Source organism: Coregonus clupeaformis, chromosome 29 (assembly GCF_020615455.1).
Source record: "Coregonus clupeaformis isolate EN_2021a chromosome 29, ASM2061545v1, whole genome shotgun sequence".
Lineage (NCBI taxonomy): Eukaryota > Metazoa > Chordata > Actinopteri > Salmoniformes > Salmonidae > Coregonus > Coregonus clupeaformis.
Window position 1 is genome coordinate 36,566,587 of NC_059220.1, and position 20,266 is coordinate 36,586,852.

Below are 20,266 nucleotides of genomic sequence, written 5' to 3' on the forward strand. Positions count from 1 at the left end.
TGGGTGGAGGTCGGGTGATTGTGGAGGCCAGGTCATCTGATGCAACACTCCATCACTCTCCTTCTTGGTCAAATAGCCCTTACACAGCCTGGAGGTGTGTTGGGTCATTGTCCTGTTGAAAAACAAATAACAGTCCCACTAAGCGCAAACCAGATGGGATGGCGTATCACTGCAGAATGCTGTGGTAGCCATGCTGATTAAGTGTGCCATGAATTCTAAATAAATCACAGACAGTGTCACCAGCAAAGCACCATCACACCTCCTCCTCCATGCTTCATGGTGGGAACCACACATGCGGAGATCATCCGTTCACCTACTCTGCGTCTCACAAAGACACGGCGGTTGGAACCAGAAATCTCAAATTTGCACTCATCAGACCAAAGGACAGATTTCCACCAGTCTAATGTCCATTGCTCATGTTTCTTGGCCCAAGCAAGTCTCTTCTTCTTATTGGTGTCATTTAGTAGTGGTTTCATTGCAGCAATTCGACCATGAAGGCCTGATTCACGCAGTCTCCTCTGAACAGTTGATGTTGAGATGTGTCTGTTACTTGAACTCTGTGAAGCATTTATTTGGGCTGCAATCTGAGGTGCAGTTAACTCTAATGAACTTATCCTCTGCAGCAGAGGTAACTCTGGGTCTTCCTTTCCTGTGGAGGTCCTCATGAGAGCCAGTTTCATCATAGCGCATGATGGTTTTTGCGACTGCACTTGAAGAAACTTTCAAAGTTCTTAACATTTTCTGGATTGACTGTCCTTCATGTCTTAAAGTAATGATGGACTGTCATTTCTCTTTGCTTATTTGAGGTGTTCTTGCCATAAAATGGACTTGGTCTTTTACCAAATAGGGCTATCTTCTGTATACCACCCCTACCTTGTCACAACACAACTGATTGGCTCAAACGCATTAAGAAGGAAAGAAATTCCACAAATTAACTTTTAAGAAGGCACACCTGTTAATTGAAATGCATTCCAGTTGACTACCTCATGAAGCTGGTTGAGAGAATGCCAAGAGTGTGCAAAGCTGTCATCAAGGCAAAGGGTGGCTACTTTGAAGAATCTCAAATATAAAATATATTTTGATTTGTTTAACACTTTTTTGTTTACTACATGATTCCATATGTGTTAATTCATAGTTTGGATCTCCACTATTATTCTACAATGTAGAAAATAGTAAAAATAAAGAAAAACCCTTGAATGAGTAGGTGTTCAAAAACTTTTGACTGGTACTGTAGACTGACTCGAAGTCAACCCAGAGGAATGGATAGAATGGGCTATACTCATTACCACTGACCTTGGACCTGCTCACTACTACATGGACCTGTCCTCTGTGTCCTTCAGGCATGGACAGGACTGCTCACCTGCGCAGACAGGAAGTGCTTGGGCAGCCATTTTAGAAACCGGCACAGCTCTTTGTTTACTGCCGCCATTTTTAATCTCAACTACACCTCAAATATGAACAATTCTGCTGTGGTCAGAAACATTAAATAATGTCTTTAAAATAATCTTCTAATAATTAACGTTTTGTTGTAATGAAACAGATTTTACTTTCCTTTACGTTCCTCACTATTGAGTATTTTTATGGTGTATGAAGGGTGTTTCTTTGGGCTGAGGATAGAAGTTGCCCCTAACCACAGATCTAAGATCATATCTTAACCTATCCTCAACCAGGAGGGGGAGGAAATATCTGACCCTGTATCAGTGGTTAGGGGAAACTTCTACCCCTTCTGTTTATTGGGTTGTTTTGGGGTACAGATAGTTCAGCCTGATTGTAGCGTTGGCCCCTTGATGACCATTGGTGTGTGTCAGACGGAGATATATGCAACATGGACAAGAAAGCAATACATGTCTGTAATAGTGTGTTAAAATAATGTTTAAAGTCCTAAGGATCAGATCAGTAGATCGGTATAAGAATATCTGTTCATCTGAGAATTGTCTTTGCTCAGGCATGTCTATATTTATCTTTATTGTAAAGTAATTATGGGCATCTTCATCATCATCATGTGATTGTCATGATCAGTTACCCCAGTGCATTACCTCCTGCGATCAATGGACTCGATAGATTTTTTTTTTTTACGTATAATTTTTGTATTTGTGTATATTGTTTTTTCTTTTATTTCGGGTTTATAGTCTATTTAATCAATTATCTGTTTTATTGTTTGTGTCAGTCGGTGGAAATGCACAAAGTCAGTGTGTCGTTTTAGTTTCGTTAAGAAGAGTTCAGTAGACGTGGATCATATGACGACGTAATGATGACGCAGGCTGGGCAGTGACTCTCAGGCCAAATCTCAACTGTCGAAAGTGGCTTCCTCTCCTCTCCTTCATATGAAAACAGACGACAGGTGAAACCAACAGCAAAATATAATCATATTCAGATATGTTGTAAAATGCACAATAAACTGTGGATACATTAATTAGCTTGGAAGAATGCCAGGAGAGTCTCTTTCGTCTCTAGCACTTTCAGAGGGGTGCAGATGGAGAGGAGACGAGGACAGGAAGCCACTGTAGACTATTGAGATGCAGCCTTGGTTTTATAATTATTTTCACTTGTCCTCTGGCTGGTTCAGATGACTATCTTACTGTTTGGATCTGAAGTATTTATATCATATCTGCACAATGTAAGGGGAGAGAAAACAAACGATCAAATCTAAATCTTTACCTGCATGTCCTTTTCTGTTGTTTCTCTCGTTTTGGCTTGATGTGGGTATCGTAGATAAGATTTTTATGTTTGTCATCGTGGTTTAGATCTGTCTTTACAGTCTGGAGGGATTACTGTGTGGTGCGTACTTTTAAACACCGGTTCCTCTCTGTTGATAATAAACCTTACTGTGGGGACTGGTCTGACACAATTGTACGCTGTTGTTATAAAGTTCCATTAAGTTAGTCATACAGCTGTTAAGTTGTTATTAAGTTTGTAAATTGTTAAGTTGTTCATCATTGACAATAGTCTGATAAACCCATGTACAAAAGCCAGATACCAAATACAAAACACTCTTCTGAACGACACTTTTAGGGGACAGCCACTAGAGGCAGCCCTGGACAGCATTGGAAAGCCTCACATAGCTGCGCCGCATTTGCGCAGACGGTACACGTTTTAGGTGAAGCCAAGCCAAATTAATACTTTGATTTCGCAATTATTGGTGTTCTCAGTTTGGTCAAAGTGATACGAGAAATATATATACAGTTACAGTAGAATAATTGTTACGGGACTACGGTACTGCTTTGAAAAAAACTAAACGTTGCTCACATGACGCGGAGTCTGACCAGAGATGGAAGAGGAAGCAAGACATCTCACTCGCTCCTTTTTTCTGGTTCAGAAAAAGTCAAAATAAGGCACCAGACCCAGCTACTAAGCAGACCGGAACTGTTTCAATGGTAAACGGCATGTGTAAGACATCTTCATATATTGATCATCTTTGGTCTGACGGCCATTTGCGGATGTAAACACCGTTTCCCCAGTTCCACATGCGTGCGAGAGCGGGATGGCGTTAAAGTTGGAACGTTTTGCCTCTGCAGGGAAAGGGAATGGTCTACGAGCAACACATGAAATACGCGCAGGTGAACTCCTGTATACGGCGGAACCTCTAGCATGCTGCGTGTCCAACAAATGCGCCAAAGACTTCTGTCACAGCTGCTTCTCACGGTAAGAGCTGTAGACCTTTTCGTTATACTAGACACTGATCTAAAGTAAGTTTTGCGTTTTAACCCAATAGGATTTGGAGAGGGTAAAATGGCCCTCTACCTGGCCTACGTGCAACATCGGCGTTATTGCGTTCTGGAACCTTGTTGTCGTGTTGTTATTAAATACTGCTATATAGCTAATAGATAGCTAGCTAAATACCTTTGTATAGCTCACTAAAACAGCCGTAAGTTGCTCTTATTAATTTCCAACGAAACGGAGTGTAGCATCAACTACAACAGTACAAAAACGTATACACTACCACTGGGCTGACGTGAGATTTGCTGCTGTACTCAAACTGGACGGTCGCTAGATGGCAGTGTTGCGTTTCCATTTTCTTCAGCTCTAGACAATCTTTTTGTATCGGACTCTATTGTAGTAGTAGGCTATGAGATTTACAGGTGATCGAGTTAATAATATATGATACATGGCTAGTTATCACTAATCTCAGATGGAGCACACTGTTCAGTTCCATAAAGAGCTTCACTAAGAACCCAATTGTCATTTACAGTAAATTAATTATATTTTTTTATACAGACATTGGCCAACTGAGAGCTTTGCAATTTGCAATGTTTGCATATCCATCCTAGGCCTAAATCCTCATATACAGTGCCTTCAGAAAGTATTCCCACCCCTTGACCTTTTCCACATTTTGTTGTGTTACAAAGTGGGAGTAAAATAGATTTGTAATTTTTTGTCAACAATCTACACAATACTCTGTAACGTCAAACACTGAACACTCATAATTTTAAGCAATTACTTTACCCCAGCATTGTTACACACACACACACACACACACGTACACACACACAAATTCAGTGCTCTGAGATCTGCTTGTAGTAACTGAGCAAGTGTGTGTGTCCGGGATGATGAGCCACTGACCTGAGAACACACAGTGGTTATAATGCACACAATAACAAACACACATTCACTACGGAATGCAGGCGGAAATGTTTGAGAACCAAAACAAAAGCTTGTCTAAGCTGACCCCTGACCCCTCTGCTCGTCATGACATCAACAAACCCCCACCCCCATTCTGTCTGCTCCATCTATTACAGATACTGCTAGTCCAAAAGAGTGTGTACACGTGTGTGTGTGTGTGTGTCAATATGGCATAGAGATAAACAGGAAACTCAGTGATTTAATATCCATTCCTCAGTAGTGTAGAAAAGTCTATAGGTATTTTCATTTAAAGTAAAGATGCAATTTCCATAAATCCTCTCCTGCCTACGTGTTCGTTTCAGTCATTGTATTGAACACCTCTGGCCTATGTAATAAGAGCTTTCACACTTTGTTAACAGATCCCATATTCAATTTAGACAAGTAGGACATTTTCTCTCTGAGATGCGTTCCTCCTACCTTCTCTCGGTAAGCAGGCGGACGTGTGTATGAATTATAGGAAGGAAAGGGTATCTGTGCTGTATCATGCACAGCACAGAAAGGAACATAAGCATTTCGCTGCACCTGCGATAACTTCTGCAAAACTGTGTACGCGACCAATAATCTTTGATTTGATTTTAATTCGTAGTAATGCGCTGAAGGTACGAGTCTGTTCAGTAATGCCATTGGTGTTGGCGGCAGAGTGTGTGTGGCAGCAGATGCGCAAGGGTGTATTTCAGCCGTGTGTCTGGTGATTGAATATGGGTTGTTCCATGTCATTTCAGCAAGCCATACCGGGACCGTGGATCACTTTTGACAATTTCTTTGGATTGTCTTACTCATTGTTAGAAAAAAGTTTGGTCCAAATAAAATGTTAGGTACTATATTTATTGAATATTATATGAATCCTATAAATTAAAATGGCCAATTTGGGTGCAATCAATTAGCTTAATTTCTCAGAGATCAAACTATATTTCAACAAAATAATGTTGCAGGAATGCTAGTCTTATCTGTTTCTAACAACTGAAACTATTTCAGAACAATCTGAGATGGTTGGTGTCAATCCTCTTTCTTGTGCTTTTTGAAGTGGAATGACCCATATGCTCAAGCTCTGTCGCACACTATGCACTCAGATAAACCTACTACCTGCCTGTCTCTCTAAGCTTCTACACACAGAGATCTACTTAGCCTATTATACACCTGTGCTGCTTGACTCACCCCCTCCTCTTTCTCTGCCCTTGACTGTTTTGTACCAATTATTTTTATTGACTAGGTGAGGCCTATCTGAAGTACTTTACACATTACTTCAGACATTTCCTTTTTTCCATTTCTGTCCCAAAATGAACGGTAGTAGTGTGTGATGGAGGTGGTTCGGTGATCTATGCTTGTGTCAGCTTGCGTGACGAGTAACCTTCCCTGAGACTCTTATCTCCCTAAGCGAAGGCCTGTGTTGGTCTGTAAATGTGCAAGCGTGTGTGTGTGATTGAACTAGCCAGAGGGGCGTATTTAAAGGAATTAAAGCCACATCAAAGCTGGAGGTAATTGCTGCCTGGCTGATCTCTCTCTGCTGTTTGTTCTTAATGAGAGCTAATCGCTGGGGGCGCAGTGAACACACACACACACACACACACTCACACTCAACCTAGCGTTGTCTTGCTAGCCACAAGTCAACAAACAAACAAATCATTAGCAGTTCCTCCAGTCATAGGAGAGAAGCAGTAGGTGTAGGTGTTGCTGTGATTATAGTTTAATCTGGGTCTAAATTCTAACATTGGGTCATATTGATAATAATTGACAGAACAATCTGATATACAAAAAAAAAAATGGGCCTATGCAGGCGTGGAATCGCTCAGGAAGAGTTTACTAGACTACTCTGAACAGAGCAAATTATTCTTCACACACGCACACAGACAGATGAATAATCCTATGATAGGATGAAAATAGCTGACTGTATGCAGTCTGTCATGAAGCATACAAATACCTACTTTAGATAAGAGGGGAAAGATGCAATGTTCACAGAAAATCTCCAATGCAAAGTAGAGATGAGAACAGGGGGATTGTTGACAGGCTAGTCAGCATTCCTCTCCATCCTCTTCTCTCTCTGTCTCCCTCCCTCCAGGTACATTCTAATGCCTTGATTCCATCCGAAATACACAGCTAAATTATTGAATACTTTAACAACTTTACCCCCCAGATTGGTAAAATTAATTGTGGTATTGAGTAGAAAGACATGACTTTGCAATTTCAAATTACTGGAAATGTATGAATTCAGTGTGGTGGTGTTGTTTTGGATAATGTCTAGGCCTATATGATCAGGAGGACTATCAGGAGCTATACCATGGATGTATAACTACGTTGTATGAATAGCAAAGGGATATAGGAGATTAACTTTTTTCAGTCAGTTCGACAATAAATAGCCTATGCGCCCCGACTCCGTGGCACAAAAGAAAATAAATGAATGTGCCACAAAATGAATTAAGTGGATTTCAACTCATCATTACCACTTACATTACATGGGATGTGCAAATCCACTCACAGGAGAAACTCCTCATGCTCTCCCTCCTCCGTGAAAATAAATGTGACCGCAGCCGACCACAGCACGCCTGTCCTATCAATAGGTGGTCCTCTGTAGCTCAGCTGGTGGAGCACGGCGCTTGTAACGCCAAGGTAGTGGGTTCGATCCCCGGGACCACCCATACACAAAAAATAAATAATGTATGCACGCATGACTGTAAGTCATATTATTATTATTTCGATCACTAGAAGATACATAGCCTATCATTTGTGCTAGCGGGAGAAGGCTATACAGACTTTTCTGACTAGTTAATTGAAACTTTTAAATGAAAAGAAGCCTAGTTAATGAAGTGGAAAAGTAGCCGGCTGACAATGAGTCTGTTATCGGCTGACAATGAGTCTGTTACCGGCTGACAATGAGTCTGTTATCGGCTGACAATGAGTCTGTTATCGGCTGACAATGAGTCTGTTATCGGCTGACAATGAGTCTGTTATCGGCGCTTATGGAAAACACTGTTACACACGAACACACACACACTGTTCACAGAGCTGCAAAGTTCACAGAGACCACCAGATGAATTAGAATGACCACCATTACAATGGCTATTAGGTTTGACTTTTTTTAATGAGTCAAATTAGAGAGTTAAAACATCCTAAACAACAGACCCATTCACACGAAACCGAACCATGAGTTCAGCACCATAGCATTTAGCACAACAGTTCTATTTTACAGCCTGGGTCCGATCGGTGTGTGTAAGTAGTAGGGTTTCCCTGACAAAAAAAAATCTTGGTCAACCGAGAGTTGGCTGTTCTTTCGACCAGTCGATTGTTAGACATTTTAAAACGTGTATTTTTCCATATATAGACACACCCTATGTTTGAATAAAATCAACTATATGTAGACTACTGAGCTTGTCTGATGCTTTAAGCGCTGCGATTTAAAATTGAAGACACAAATTACTAAATAGGGAGCCGGAGATTAATATATAGCCTACTGTTACAGGAGGGGGTCGCAGTTCCAGAGCAACCCACTAGGTGTCATCCTCCGACAACCTTAGGCACCTCCTCACTCAGTCTGGACTAATTATCTGCCTATTGGTGTCACCTGTGTCTGATTCACTTGTGTATTTATGCCCTCACTTCCCTGTGTTCCCTTGCTCAGTTTTCTCTACTAGTTCCTTAATGTCAAGCAATTCGTATCAGTGTCGGATTACGTGACGGAGTTACAGGTACTTGAGAAGTGTTCTCCCTGTGTCATTGTGTTTTTCCAGTCAGAGTTAATATTTGGTATTGTTTGTTGCCTGTTTTTCGGAGACCTACAGTGGGGAGAACAAGTTTTGATACACTGCCGATTTTGCAGGTTTTCCTACTTACAAAGCATGTAGAGGTCTGTAATTTTTATCATAGGTACACTTCAACTGTGAGAGACGGAATCTAAAACAAAAATCCAGAAAATCACATTGTATGATTTTTAAGTAATTAATTTGCATTGTATTGCATGACATAAGTATTTGATACATCAGAAAAGCAGAACTTAATATTTGGTACAGAAACCTTTGTTTGCAATTACAGAGATCATACGTTTCCTGTAGGTCTTGACCAGGTTTGCAAACACTGCAGCAGGGATTTTGGCCCACTCCTCCATACAGACCTTCTCCAGATCCTTCAGGTTTCCGGGGCTGTCGCTGGGCAATACGGACTTTCAGCTCCCTCCAAAGATTTTCTATTGGGTTCAGGTCTGGAGACTGGCTAGGCCACTCCAGGACCTTGAGATGCTTCTTACGGAGCCACTCCTTAGTTGCCCTGGCTGTGTGTTTCGGTCGTTGTCATGCTGGAAGACCCAGCCACGACCCATCTTCAATGCTCTTACTGAGGGAAGGAGGTTGTTGGCCAAGATCTCGCGATACATGGCCCCATCCATCCTCCCCTCAATACGGTGCAGTCGTCCTGTCCCCTTTGCAGAAAAGCATCCCCAAAGAATGATGTTTCCACCTCCATGCTTCACGGTTGGGATGATGTTCTTGGGGTTGTACTCATCCTTCTTCTTCCTCCAAACACGGCGAGTGGAGTTTAGACCAAAAAGCTCTATTTTTGTCTCATCAGACCACATGACCTTCTCCCATTCCTCCTCTGGATCATCCAGATGGTCATTGGCAAACTTCAGACGGGCCTGGACATGCACTGGCTTGAGCAGGGGGACCTTGCGTGCGCTGCAGGATTTTAATCCATGACGGCGTAGTGTGTTACTAATGGTTTTCTTTGAGACAGTGGTCCCAGCTGTCACGAACCGGCTCAAGTTCGTAACAAAAGGGAGACACGTGGAGACAAGGAGTACTCAAAGTATATATTTATTAATTAAAGTAAACTAAATCAAATAACAATGGTGTGTGTAATCAGTAATCAGTAGTGTACGTGAGTGTTTGCATGCATAAATGTAATATGGAAAAGTGTTGAAAAGTGCCAAAGCAAACAACCCAAAAAAGCCTCAAAAATATCACAACCAAGATCAAAGTAACTGCCTGGAGAGAGTCTCTCTAATGAATGTGGAAGAGGTCCATTTATCCTGGGACACACCCGGCCCAGGTGTTTCCCATGTAGCTGACGACCCTCCCAACTCCGCCCACCGGCATCCTAACAAGGAAACAAGAACAAAGAGAGAATACGGCAGACAGAGTGGGAGGTCGTCACACCCCCCCCATAAGACCGGGGACCAACAAGGACCCCGGACCAACGTACCAGCCCCTGCGTCCCAAACCGACAAATTGTACATGTTCACACCTCCACTTGCCCCACCCATCATCCTCCTCTCCAGACCTCAGCAACCTTTACACAGGAAGCAACCTTTAAGAGGAAAGAAGAACACAAGACTAGGAGGGGACAAACAGGAAGGATAGAACATGACAAAATCAAACAATGGTCGGTCACATCAATATTCATGAACAGGGCGCACGTCACCCTGCCCAACCACCTTTCCAAGGTATACAACAGTCGCCTGAGCAAACTCACATTCAGCCAAATTCATCGTGAGGCGACCCGCAGCCAGACGTCCGAACAAGGCCTGAATACGGGACAGATGCTCCTCCCAAGCATCTGCATATATCACTACATCGTCCAGATAAACAGCGCAACCGGCCAGACCAGAGACAACCCTGTTCATAAATCGCTGAAAAGTGGCAGGCGCATTACGCAGTCCGAAACTCATAACCGAATACGAGTACAAACCAAAAGGTGTAATAAAGGCAGAGATTTCACGTGCCCTACTCATCAGTGGCACCTGCCAATACCCCTTTAACAGGTCAAATTTGCTCACAAACGTAGCTGCGCCGACTTGACCAACGCAGTCCTCCATCCGAGGAAGAGGAAATGAATCCGGCCCAGTGACATCGTTTACCTTACGGTAGTCCGTACAAAATCTATTTGTTCCATCCGATTTACTGCCCAAGATACAGGGAGAAGCCCAACTGGAGAAAGAAGGATCTGCTATTTTACTCTCCAGCATGTACCTGACCTCAGCATCCAGACAACGCAGTTTCTCTGAAGAAACTCTATAGAACCGTTGACGAATGGGGTCAGCATCTCCAATGTCAATATCATGTTCTATTAAGTTTGTACGTGTAGGTGTATCCGAAAACAACCCTGGAAATCTCCGAATCAAACCAACCCTCTCTTTCCGCTCATCAACAGGTAGATGAGTAAGAAGGCTATCTACAATCTCCAGTGTCTCTGAATTTTTCAATCTACCCTGCAGTATGCAATCGTCAGGACCAGAAACATCTTCCTGCTCCTGCACAGACCTAGCATGACCAGAACTCAGGGAATAAACAATATCAGCCAAAAGAACAGCCTTACCGTCCTCTGTAGACTCCCCCTGTTCAGTCTCAGAGGAACGTGCATAATAGGGTTTTAACAAATTTACATGGCACAGTTGGTGTGCTTTCCTCCGTTCTGGAGTGGCAACTAGATAATTTTGCTCAGTGTACTGGCGCACCACTGTATATGAACCTTGAAACTTGGCTTGAAAAGGAGAACCAACAATTGGCAGCAGAGCCAGAACCTGATCACCTGGACTAAAGTGATGAGGCTCAGCTCGGCGATCATATATGCTCTTCATCCTGTCCTGTGAAGATGATAGCTCCTCTTTAGCCATTTCACCAGCGGCATACAAGCGTCGCCGAAAATCACCCACATATGATAACAGGGACTGAGGAGGCTCGGGAGACTTCCAGTCATCCTGGAGAACAGATAAAAGCCCACGCACCCGATGTCCAAACACTAGGTCATTTGGGCTAAAACCCGTGCTCTCCTGTGAAACCTCCCTAGCAGCTAACAGTAACCAAGGCAACCCCTCGTCCCAATCCTTATCCATCTCAGTACAATAAGCTCTCAACAAAGACTTAAGTGTTTGATGGAAACGTTCCAGTGCTCCTTGACTTTGGGCATGATAAGCGCTAGACAAGTTGTGTTTAATATGGAGTTGTTGGAGAACCTGTCCAAAGAGATTAGAGGTGAAATTAGATCCTTGATCACTTTGAATGACCTTAGGGATTCCAAACAGTGAGAGAAACTGAGTCAAAGCTTTTAACACAGCCTTAGTCGTGATAGACCGGAGAGGGTAGGCAACAGGAAACCTAGTGGTCTGACACATCACAGTCAACAAATAATTACTACCCTTTCTAGAACGAGGCAGAGGACCAACACAGTCAATAATCAAATACTCAAAAGGTTTACTGAGTACAGGAATAGGGAACAGTGGTACCGGCTTAATAGCTTGATTAGGTTTACCAGTTAATTGACAGGTGTGACAAGTTTTGATGAAATCAGAAACATCCCTCTTTAATCTTGGCCAAAAAAAATGTCGTAATATGCGATTGTAGGTTTTTCTCACACCCATATGCCCAGCAACGTCGTTGTGAGAAGTTGTCAGCACCAACTCACGAAGCCTAACTGGTACCACAACCTGACTAATCGCCTCCCCCAGAAAACAACTACCATGAGACATCCACTTCCTCATCAGGACCTCCTCTTGGAGAAAATAGCCCTGTGCGACATCTCCCAACTGTTCTACAGGCACAATTTGGTCCCGCAACTCTTCTAATGTAGGGTCAGCCCGTTGCGCCTCGATTAAATCGGAGCGGGATACGGATAACGGGATAACAGGGAAAACAGTAACAGACTTCTTTATGGTATTCTCGTTAGCCAGTTCCGTGACCAAGTCATCAGGGATCATAGAACGCGTCACTGCACACGCAGAAAACACCTCTGGGAAATTCTGCGCACTCTCATCAGGAATCCCTACAATTGAAGGCTTAGTAGAAACCGCTAAAGATGGAAACACGATAGGCCACACACGCTCCCCAGCCAAGTTATTTCCAAGGATCACGTCAACACCCTCAATAGGCAATGAAGGACGCACCCCCACAACAACCTCACCTTTCACCAGTCCACAATCCAACATCAGTTTATGCAATGGAACTGACAGAGTGTTCAAACCTATTCCCCTAATTAGAACACTATTCCCCGAATCAGTCTCCGCAGAGAAGGGTAACACAGATTCCAACACAAATGATTCAGAGGCACCTGTATCTCTTAGGATCTTTACTGGCACTAGGTTCTTACTTCCTACCATAGACACAAAACCCTCCGTAACAAAAGGTAAATACTGGGATCAATATAGCCCTTCACATGGCTCTGGGCATGAGACAATGCGTCAGGAGTGAACTGATGTGGAACAGGCGCTGCTAACGCTATAGGCCTCGATTTACCATAAGCACCTGTACTGAATTTACCCCTAGACCTAAGAATCGGACATTCATTTTTCCAATGACCTAATTCTCGACAGTAGTGACACTCTTGACCAAAGTCAGTTTTACCACGGGTATCAGGCTCAACCCCAGTTGAATGAAACTCTGCCCGGGAACCGAAGTATCTCGGCGAGCGAGGCCCAAATCTCTGCAAACACCCCCACTCACTCCGAATACGGGGTTCTGCAAAAAAATGTGTGTGAGTCAACACATATTCATCTGCCAAAACCGCAGCTTCAGCGACAGTCTTTATTTTTCGTTCGTTAATGTACGTCGCTATACGATCAGGGATTGTGTCCTTAAATTGTTCTAACATAATCAGATCACACAGCCCTTGGAAAGTCATAACTGCAGAGGCGGAACACCAGCGATTGAACTGTGAAGATAATATTCGCGCAAACTCAACATGAGTCTGCTGATCATCCCTTTTTAAAGTTCTAAATCGTTGGCGGTAAGCCTCAGGGACCAATTCATAACTCTGTAACACAGCCGTTTTAACCTTCTCATAACTAACACTGTCTGCTACACTAAGAGCTGAATATGCTTCTTGCGCTTTACCAGTCAGCACACACTGCAACATCAAAGTGCGATCAGAATCAGGCCAACTCCTAGCGTCAGCAACACGCTCAAACAACGAAAAGAATGTCTCCGGGTCCTTTTCATTAAACTGGGGCAACAACCGTAAATTCCCAACAATATCAAATGTGTCTGGATTACGACCAAAAGAGGAACGACCCCTAGGTAACTCTGGATCCCCTTCCCAGAGCAAACTCTCCCTGAGAGCTTTCCTTCCCTAACCAACTCTAGTCGCTCTTGTTGCAGCTTGATTTTAGCACGCTCCATATCCTGTTTAAATTCCAATTCCCTTTCATATTTTACACGATCATGCTCCATTTTAGCTTGTTCATGCTCCATTTTAGCTTGTTCATGCTCTAGCTGTAACAGAAGCAGTTCCTTCTGCTGTTCAAAAAGAAGACTACTATGACTAACCGATGGAGCGGTCATTGTAACATATCGGGAGACAACGTGTCCTCAGCAGAGGCTGCCCCAGTGGTAACATCCAGAATACCACTCTCCATCAAATTGGCCTTCAATATTAACCTAATAGAATTTTTTAGACGTTTATCACTAATTTCAACCTTGTAGTGTTCAGCAACCTTCAACAGCTGTTCTTTAGTACATAATTCTAACAGTTCTTCTGATGGAAAGCGAATGAACTCGGTCTACATTAGACGCCATAATCAGGGAAAAAAAATTAAATATATATATATCATAATAATCTTTCTCAACCCCTCTGCTGAGCACACCAGACACAAGAGAAATACAATCACACCGAGCACCACAGAAAAGAGCTGGGATATGGAGCTTCCCCAAAACCTACAATAACTCAACCCTAGTCTTCGTGCAGATTTGCGGTGGGTAATTACGCACTGTAGCCCGCTGGCAAGGAATTAAACCCCCAGCACGCTGGTAGATTTCCCCAAAGCCACGGATGTGCCCCGAGACAACTGCTCAGTCCACTGACACCACACAAAAATAACAAACATTTAACCATGCCCAACGTATCCCAAAACAAAACACGTCACTAAGCCTATCAGGGGAAAAAAGCTATAGCTCCGGGTAGCAAATGTCACTACCCTACCCAATCTCCCACTGAGGTACACAGCCGATTGTACTCACCTCAGCCCGATGTCCCAACAGCGAGTAGAGCAAGAGTTTCCAGGCTGGGCAGGGACTGGAAACTAACCAATGTACTCTCTCCAACGCAGTACAAAACCCAAAGGCAACCAATACTGCCCTATCAAACTCAAACAAACTAACAAAATTTACAAAGAAAAACCCTACAGAATTGGACATTAACTCCACGTTCTCCCAAACACAACCAGTTCAAAATCCCGGACGAGCCCCCCACTTGTCACGAACCGGCTCAAGTTCGTAACAAAAGGGAGACACGTGGAGACAAGGAGTACTCAAAGTATATATTTATTAATTAAAGTAAACTAAATCAAATAACAATGGTGTGTGTAATCAGTAATCAGTAGTGTACGTGAGTGTTTGCATGCATAAATGTAATATGGAAAAGTGTTGAAAAGTGCCAAAGCAAACAACCCAAAAAAGCCTCAAAAATATCACAACCAAGATCAAAGTAACTGCCTGGAGAGAGTCTCTCTAATGAATGTGGAAGAGGTCCATTTATCCTGGGACACACCCGGCCCAGGTGTTTCCCATGTAGCTGACGACCCTCCCAACTCCGCCCACCGGCATCCTAACAAGGAAACAAGAACAAAGAGAGAATACGGCAGACAGAGTGGGAGGGTCGTCACACAGCTCTCTTCAGGTCATTGACCAGGTCCTGCCGTGTAGTTCTGGGCTGATCCCTCACCATCCTCATGATCATTGATGCCCCACGAGGTGAGATCTTGCATGGAGCCCCAGACCGAGGGTGATTGACCATCATCTTGAACTTCTTCCATTTTCTAATAATTGCGCCAACAGTTGTTGCCTTCTCACCAAGTTGCTTGCCTATTGTCCTGTAGCCCATCCCAGCCTTGTGCAGGTCTACAATTTTATCCCTGATGTCCTTACACAGCTCTCTGGTCTTGGCCATTGTGGAGAGGTTGGAGTCTGTTTGATTGAGTGTGTGGACAGGTGTCTTTTATACAGGTAACGAGTTCAAACAGGTGCAGTTAATACAGGTAATGAGTGGAGAACAGGAGGGCTTCTTAAAGAAAAACTAACAGGTCTGTGAGAGCTGGAATTCTTACTGGTTGGTAGGTGATCAACTACTTATGTCATGCAATAAAATGCAAATTAATTACTTAAAAATCATACAATGTGATTTTCTGGATTTTTGTTTTAGATTCCGTCTCTCACAGTTGAAGTGTACCTATGATAAAAAATTACAGACCTCTACATGCTTTGTAAGTAGGAAAACCTGCAAAATCGGCAGTGTATCAAATACTTGTTCTCCCCACTGTATGTGCTCCTCATTTGTTTTCGTGAATAGTCCGTTTTGCATCCTGGCTTTTGGACCACCAGTAAAGATCCTTGTTTCACCATCCTTGCCTACTGTCTATCCTGCACTGCACCTGGGTCACACCTCACACCAACCCTTACAGCCTACAAGGTGTGAATCAGACAGGTGTCTAGTGTGCCATATATTTGTGATTACGCGACAAAAAAAATCTTGGTCAACCTAACAATCGACCAGTCGACTAAATTGGGTCAGCCTTAGTAAGTAGGTGTGTGTGTCATCGATACCGTGGTAAAGTTTGAGACGTTCAAATAGGTCATTTGTGATTTTTATTGACCAGTGCAGCTTTAGCGGATAGAATCTAGTCAAATCTTGATTAGCATCACAGTGACATTATCACTCGGAAAACCATGGTCTTGTCCACTATAGCAAAAACTTTTTGAAATTGATTTATTTTATTTAGGTAAGTAACTGTTTCAATGTGTTTGAAACATTTATCTTTCTTCTGTTGCCATCAAACCTAGAGTTTTAGTGGTATAGAAGGATTGACATGTACTTCAGCGATACGTTATTTGTTGTAGGCTTAATAATAATAATCAATTGTGCGTCGAGTAGGGTTGGGCGTTATCCACATTTTCATACCATCATACCTTTTCTGTACCATACCGTGGTATACGGTATTACCGGAAGTGCACACAAAGGGCGCTATTTGAAAATAATAAATAACCTTCGTTTTTAGGCGACCGGGATCTTGATCCAGGAGAGGATTGAATGTCTCTGCTGTAACCGAGAAGCTTGATCTTGACATGTAGCCACTTTTATACAGCAAGTTAGCAAACCAAATGCATAGCTGGAGCCCTGAGCTGGATACAATTTATTTGACACGTCTTAGATTTCTTATAGTTATACTTAACTTATAAGCAGTGGCATAGCACGCACCTCTGCAGCCTCCACGCCTCATCCTTCTTCAAATCAAACCATCGGTATTTCTAAATAGTCCGGTATACGATATAAACGGTATATTGCCCAAGCCTAGTGTCAAGCATATATTTTCCCTCTTCTATCCTGCCGTATCCCTGGTCAGAAGATCAAATGTGGGCTTTGGTCACACAGCAGCTTACATTAGAATGCTCCAGGCATTTTCAACCTGCTGTATAGCATCTTAAACCTTGCGCGCACACACAGACCTGTCAGATCAGAGTACAGAGGCAGGAGCCTTGAAATGAGAAAATCAGTCAGGCACGACTGGCAGCCCGGTGAAAAGGGCCCCGCTAATTACTACCTCACACTGAACCATCGCTATACAGCTTACTGAGGAAATTAATTACCGTACACACACACTTTCATCAAAGCAGACTTCCATCTTCATTCAGCGTGTACAGTCCCAGTATTCCATCTATGATGCGAGAGCGAGAAGGTACTTTAATTCTATATTGCTTGTCAACATTTCTTAATAAACTCACTTTAATATATTGATAAGGTGCCAGGATACGAACTCTCTCAAGCAGAACGTCATCACCTGATAAGTCAGCTAAAATCAGCTTTGACGAGAGAGAAGGACAGGGAGGGGCAATTCCACGGTAACAGAATGATGCTGAGTTCAGATTTTTCACAAAAAAATGTATGTCAAACAAATACCAATGATTGCAAAGCTAAACTATATGCACAAGGACTACATTTAACAATTTCCACAGAACATTTAGCAAAAACACATTTACTTGAAGAACAGTGCAGATACAAAGTTTGGTAACAGAATTGCCTGGAGAGAGAGAGGGACAGGGAGAGGGAGATGAACGTCATGAGACATGGAGGGGGTGTGGGGAAGAAAAATAAAGATTTAGATGAGAAAAGTCGCACATTTTGGAAACAGATCCAGAAGATGGACACATCCACAGTAGATAAAATATTTAAAAAACACAGGCCTAAAAGATGAGTGAATGTCTGCTCCTTGGAAGTGTCCTTGTCTTGAACTGGGGAGAGAGAACAGAACAGAGGTTTAATAGAGTCAATAACTAGATATTGACAGGACCTTGCCAATGAATTAACCCAATAACCGCAGTAGTCAATCTGTGTACAGTAATATTAATATTTAGGAATATGTCAGAAGACTGATTGGGGTCAATAGTATAGTGTGTGTGAGTCTGTCGGTGTGTCTACATGTATGTGTGTGAAGGCATACGAGGTCAGTAGAGCAGACAGGATTATACACACTCACTGTTGATCTGATGGTTCCAAATGTATCCCAGCATTCCTTGTGTGTGCTCTGGTTTATTCCACATCCTGTAGCCAGGCCCAGTACTGACAGGACTGAGATGAAGGGTCTTTGTTCTTGTGTGTGTTGAGAGAACCCCATGGTTAGTGTAGATGTCCATCTTTCTCTGACTGGCTCTCTCTCCCATAGAATCTCAGAACAATGAGTCTACATCTGCATAATATGTACAGCATATCGTTAACTGATGCTTCTCGCTCTGTCTCTGTCTGTCTCTGTGTTTCTCTGTGTCTCTCTGTGTCATTCTAAATTGATAATGTTATTGGTAATCTTTGAACAGAAGCAGTACTGGTCAAGTACGCATGCGCGCGCACACACACACACACACACACACACACACACACACACACACACACACACACACAGACACAGAGCATAAATCCCAGTGTTTGCCAGGTCCTTATCCAGAGGAAGTCCAGTCAAAGCTGTTAAGGAAAAAGCGCTGAGTGATGTCATTACGCAGAGCCTATATCCTGTCCAAGATAAATAAAGATAAAAGTAGTTCAAGTCCTGTAAAAGTTGTGTTGGGGAAAGCTTTCATGAGTGAACTCATAATAAACAGAGCCATAGCATGAGATGATAGCCTACTGCCGTATCTGAAACACAACAGGAATGATGTAGGTTTTATCATTATGATGTATTTACTATTTATCTGACCTGTATACTGGAGAACTCTGGTGTATGTTTCAGCTCTTAGCTTTGACTTTGACTGGGATTTTCACAAGATTTAATCTATAAAATGGTCCTTAGTAGGAAGGATTGTTGACATATTTGTGAAATGTATATCTAAAAGCATAATTGAGAAATAATGAATCATATTTATGACAAAGGGGGCCTTACCCAGGGCTCATTTAAGACGCCATAATGTTTCATCTGTAGGTGCTACAAAGCAAACATTGGTGTCATATGAAGCTTTACCACTTTCTCTGTGATATGAGTAGTATTTTCTCCTGAGTGGCGCAGTGCTCTAAGGCGCCGCATCGCAGTGCTAACTGTGCCACTAGAGATCCTGGTTCGAATCCAGGCTCTGTCGCAGCCGGCCGTGACCGGGAGACTCATGGGCGGCGCACAATTGGCCCAGCGTCGTCCAGGGTAGGGGAGGGAATGGCCGGCAGGGATGTAGCTCAGTTGATAGAGCATGGCGTTTGCAACGCCAGGGTTGTGGGTTCGATTCCCACGGGGGGCCAGTATAAAAAAAAATAAAAAAATAATATATGTATTCACTAACTGTAAGTCGCTCTGGATAAGAGCGTCTGCTAAATGACTAAAATGTAATGTAAATGTATTTTGATGTCTAACAATTCTTACATTAATTTATTTATAGAAACATGATTTAAAAATTTTTGATTTGTCAATTTTTTTATTTTTGTTGAACATAATATTCTTTAAGGGCATATCAAAGTTCCAGAGTGGGATCTCTGCTACTTTTGGAGTTATGATCCAATTTCTAAGCATTACCAACAGTGAATGTGAAAATGGATTCAAAATGGTCGTCCTCTGCTGGAAATTTGCAGGACAATGATACAAGTAAAAGGAGGGCTGTGATTGGTTAGATTGCCTACTATGCCAATAGGGCTCCAACGAGTGGTTCTGTAACTGTATTCTCAATCTTCGTAACCTGTGGTGATTATTAAATATTAGAAGAGGGGCGCTGCCTGTTGGAGCCCTATTTCTCTGTTTAAAATGGGCCTAAACTTTAAAACTATCAGAGATCTCACTCTGGAACTTTGATATTCCCCTAGAGTATATTATGTTCAAAAATATATAGAAACATTTGCCAAATCTAAGTTGTTATATTTTTAATATTCATGTTTATCTTATAAATGTAAGAATTTGTTATTGAAGTCAAAATACTACTCGTATTACAGAACAAGTGTTAAAGCTTCATATGACACCAATTTTTACTTTGTAGCTCCTACAGATGAAACATTATGGAGTCTTAAAGGAGGCCTGGGTAAGGCCACAATGTCAAATATGCCACGTCTTTTTATTTTTTCCTGGTTTCATGAGGAATCACTCTTATAGACTTCATCATTCAGTCTTCACAGACCATTGAATGTTTTTTCCAGTCAAGTCTGTAGTTTGTCATCATTCTCTCCTCTGACTTCCCTTATCTCTCTGCATGTTGTAGAAACAGACCCAGGAAATGCC

General features: G+C 42.5%; 1 protein-coding gene across 1 annotated transcript in view; it reads left to right on the top strand.

Moving 5' to 3' along the window:
* The first annotated feature begins 3,307 nt into the window (after positions 1 to 3,307).
* The window catches only part of LOC121545072 (histone-lysine N-methyltransferase SMYD3), a 182,892-nt gene continuing 165,933 nt past the window's right edge, over positions 3,308 to 20,266 (top strand). Inside the window, exon 1 of the mRNA XM_041855439.2 lies at positions 3,308 to 3,642. Within this exon, the coding sequence (XP_041711373.1) occupies positions 3,482 to 3,642 (161 nt within the window). The 5' untranslated portion in view covers positions 3,308 to 3,481. The remainder of the gene's footprint in view (positions 3,643 to 20,266) is intronic.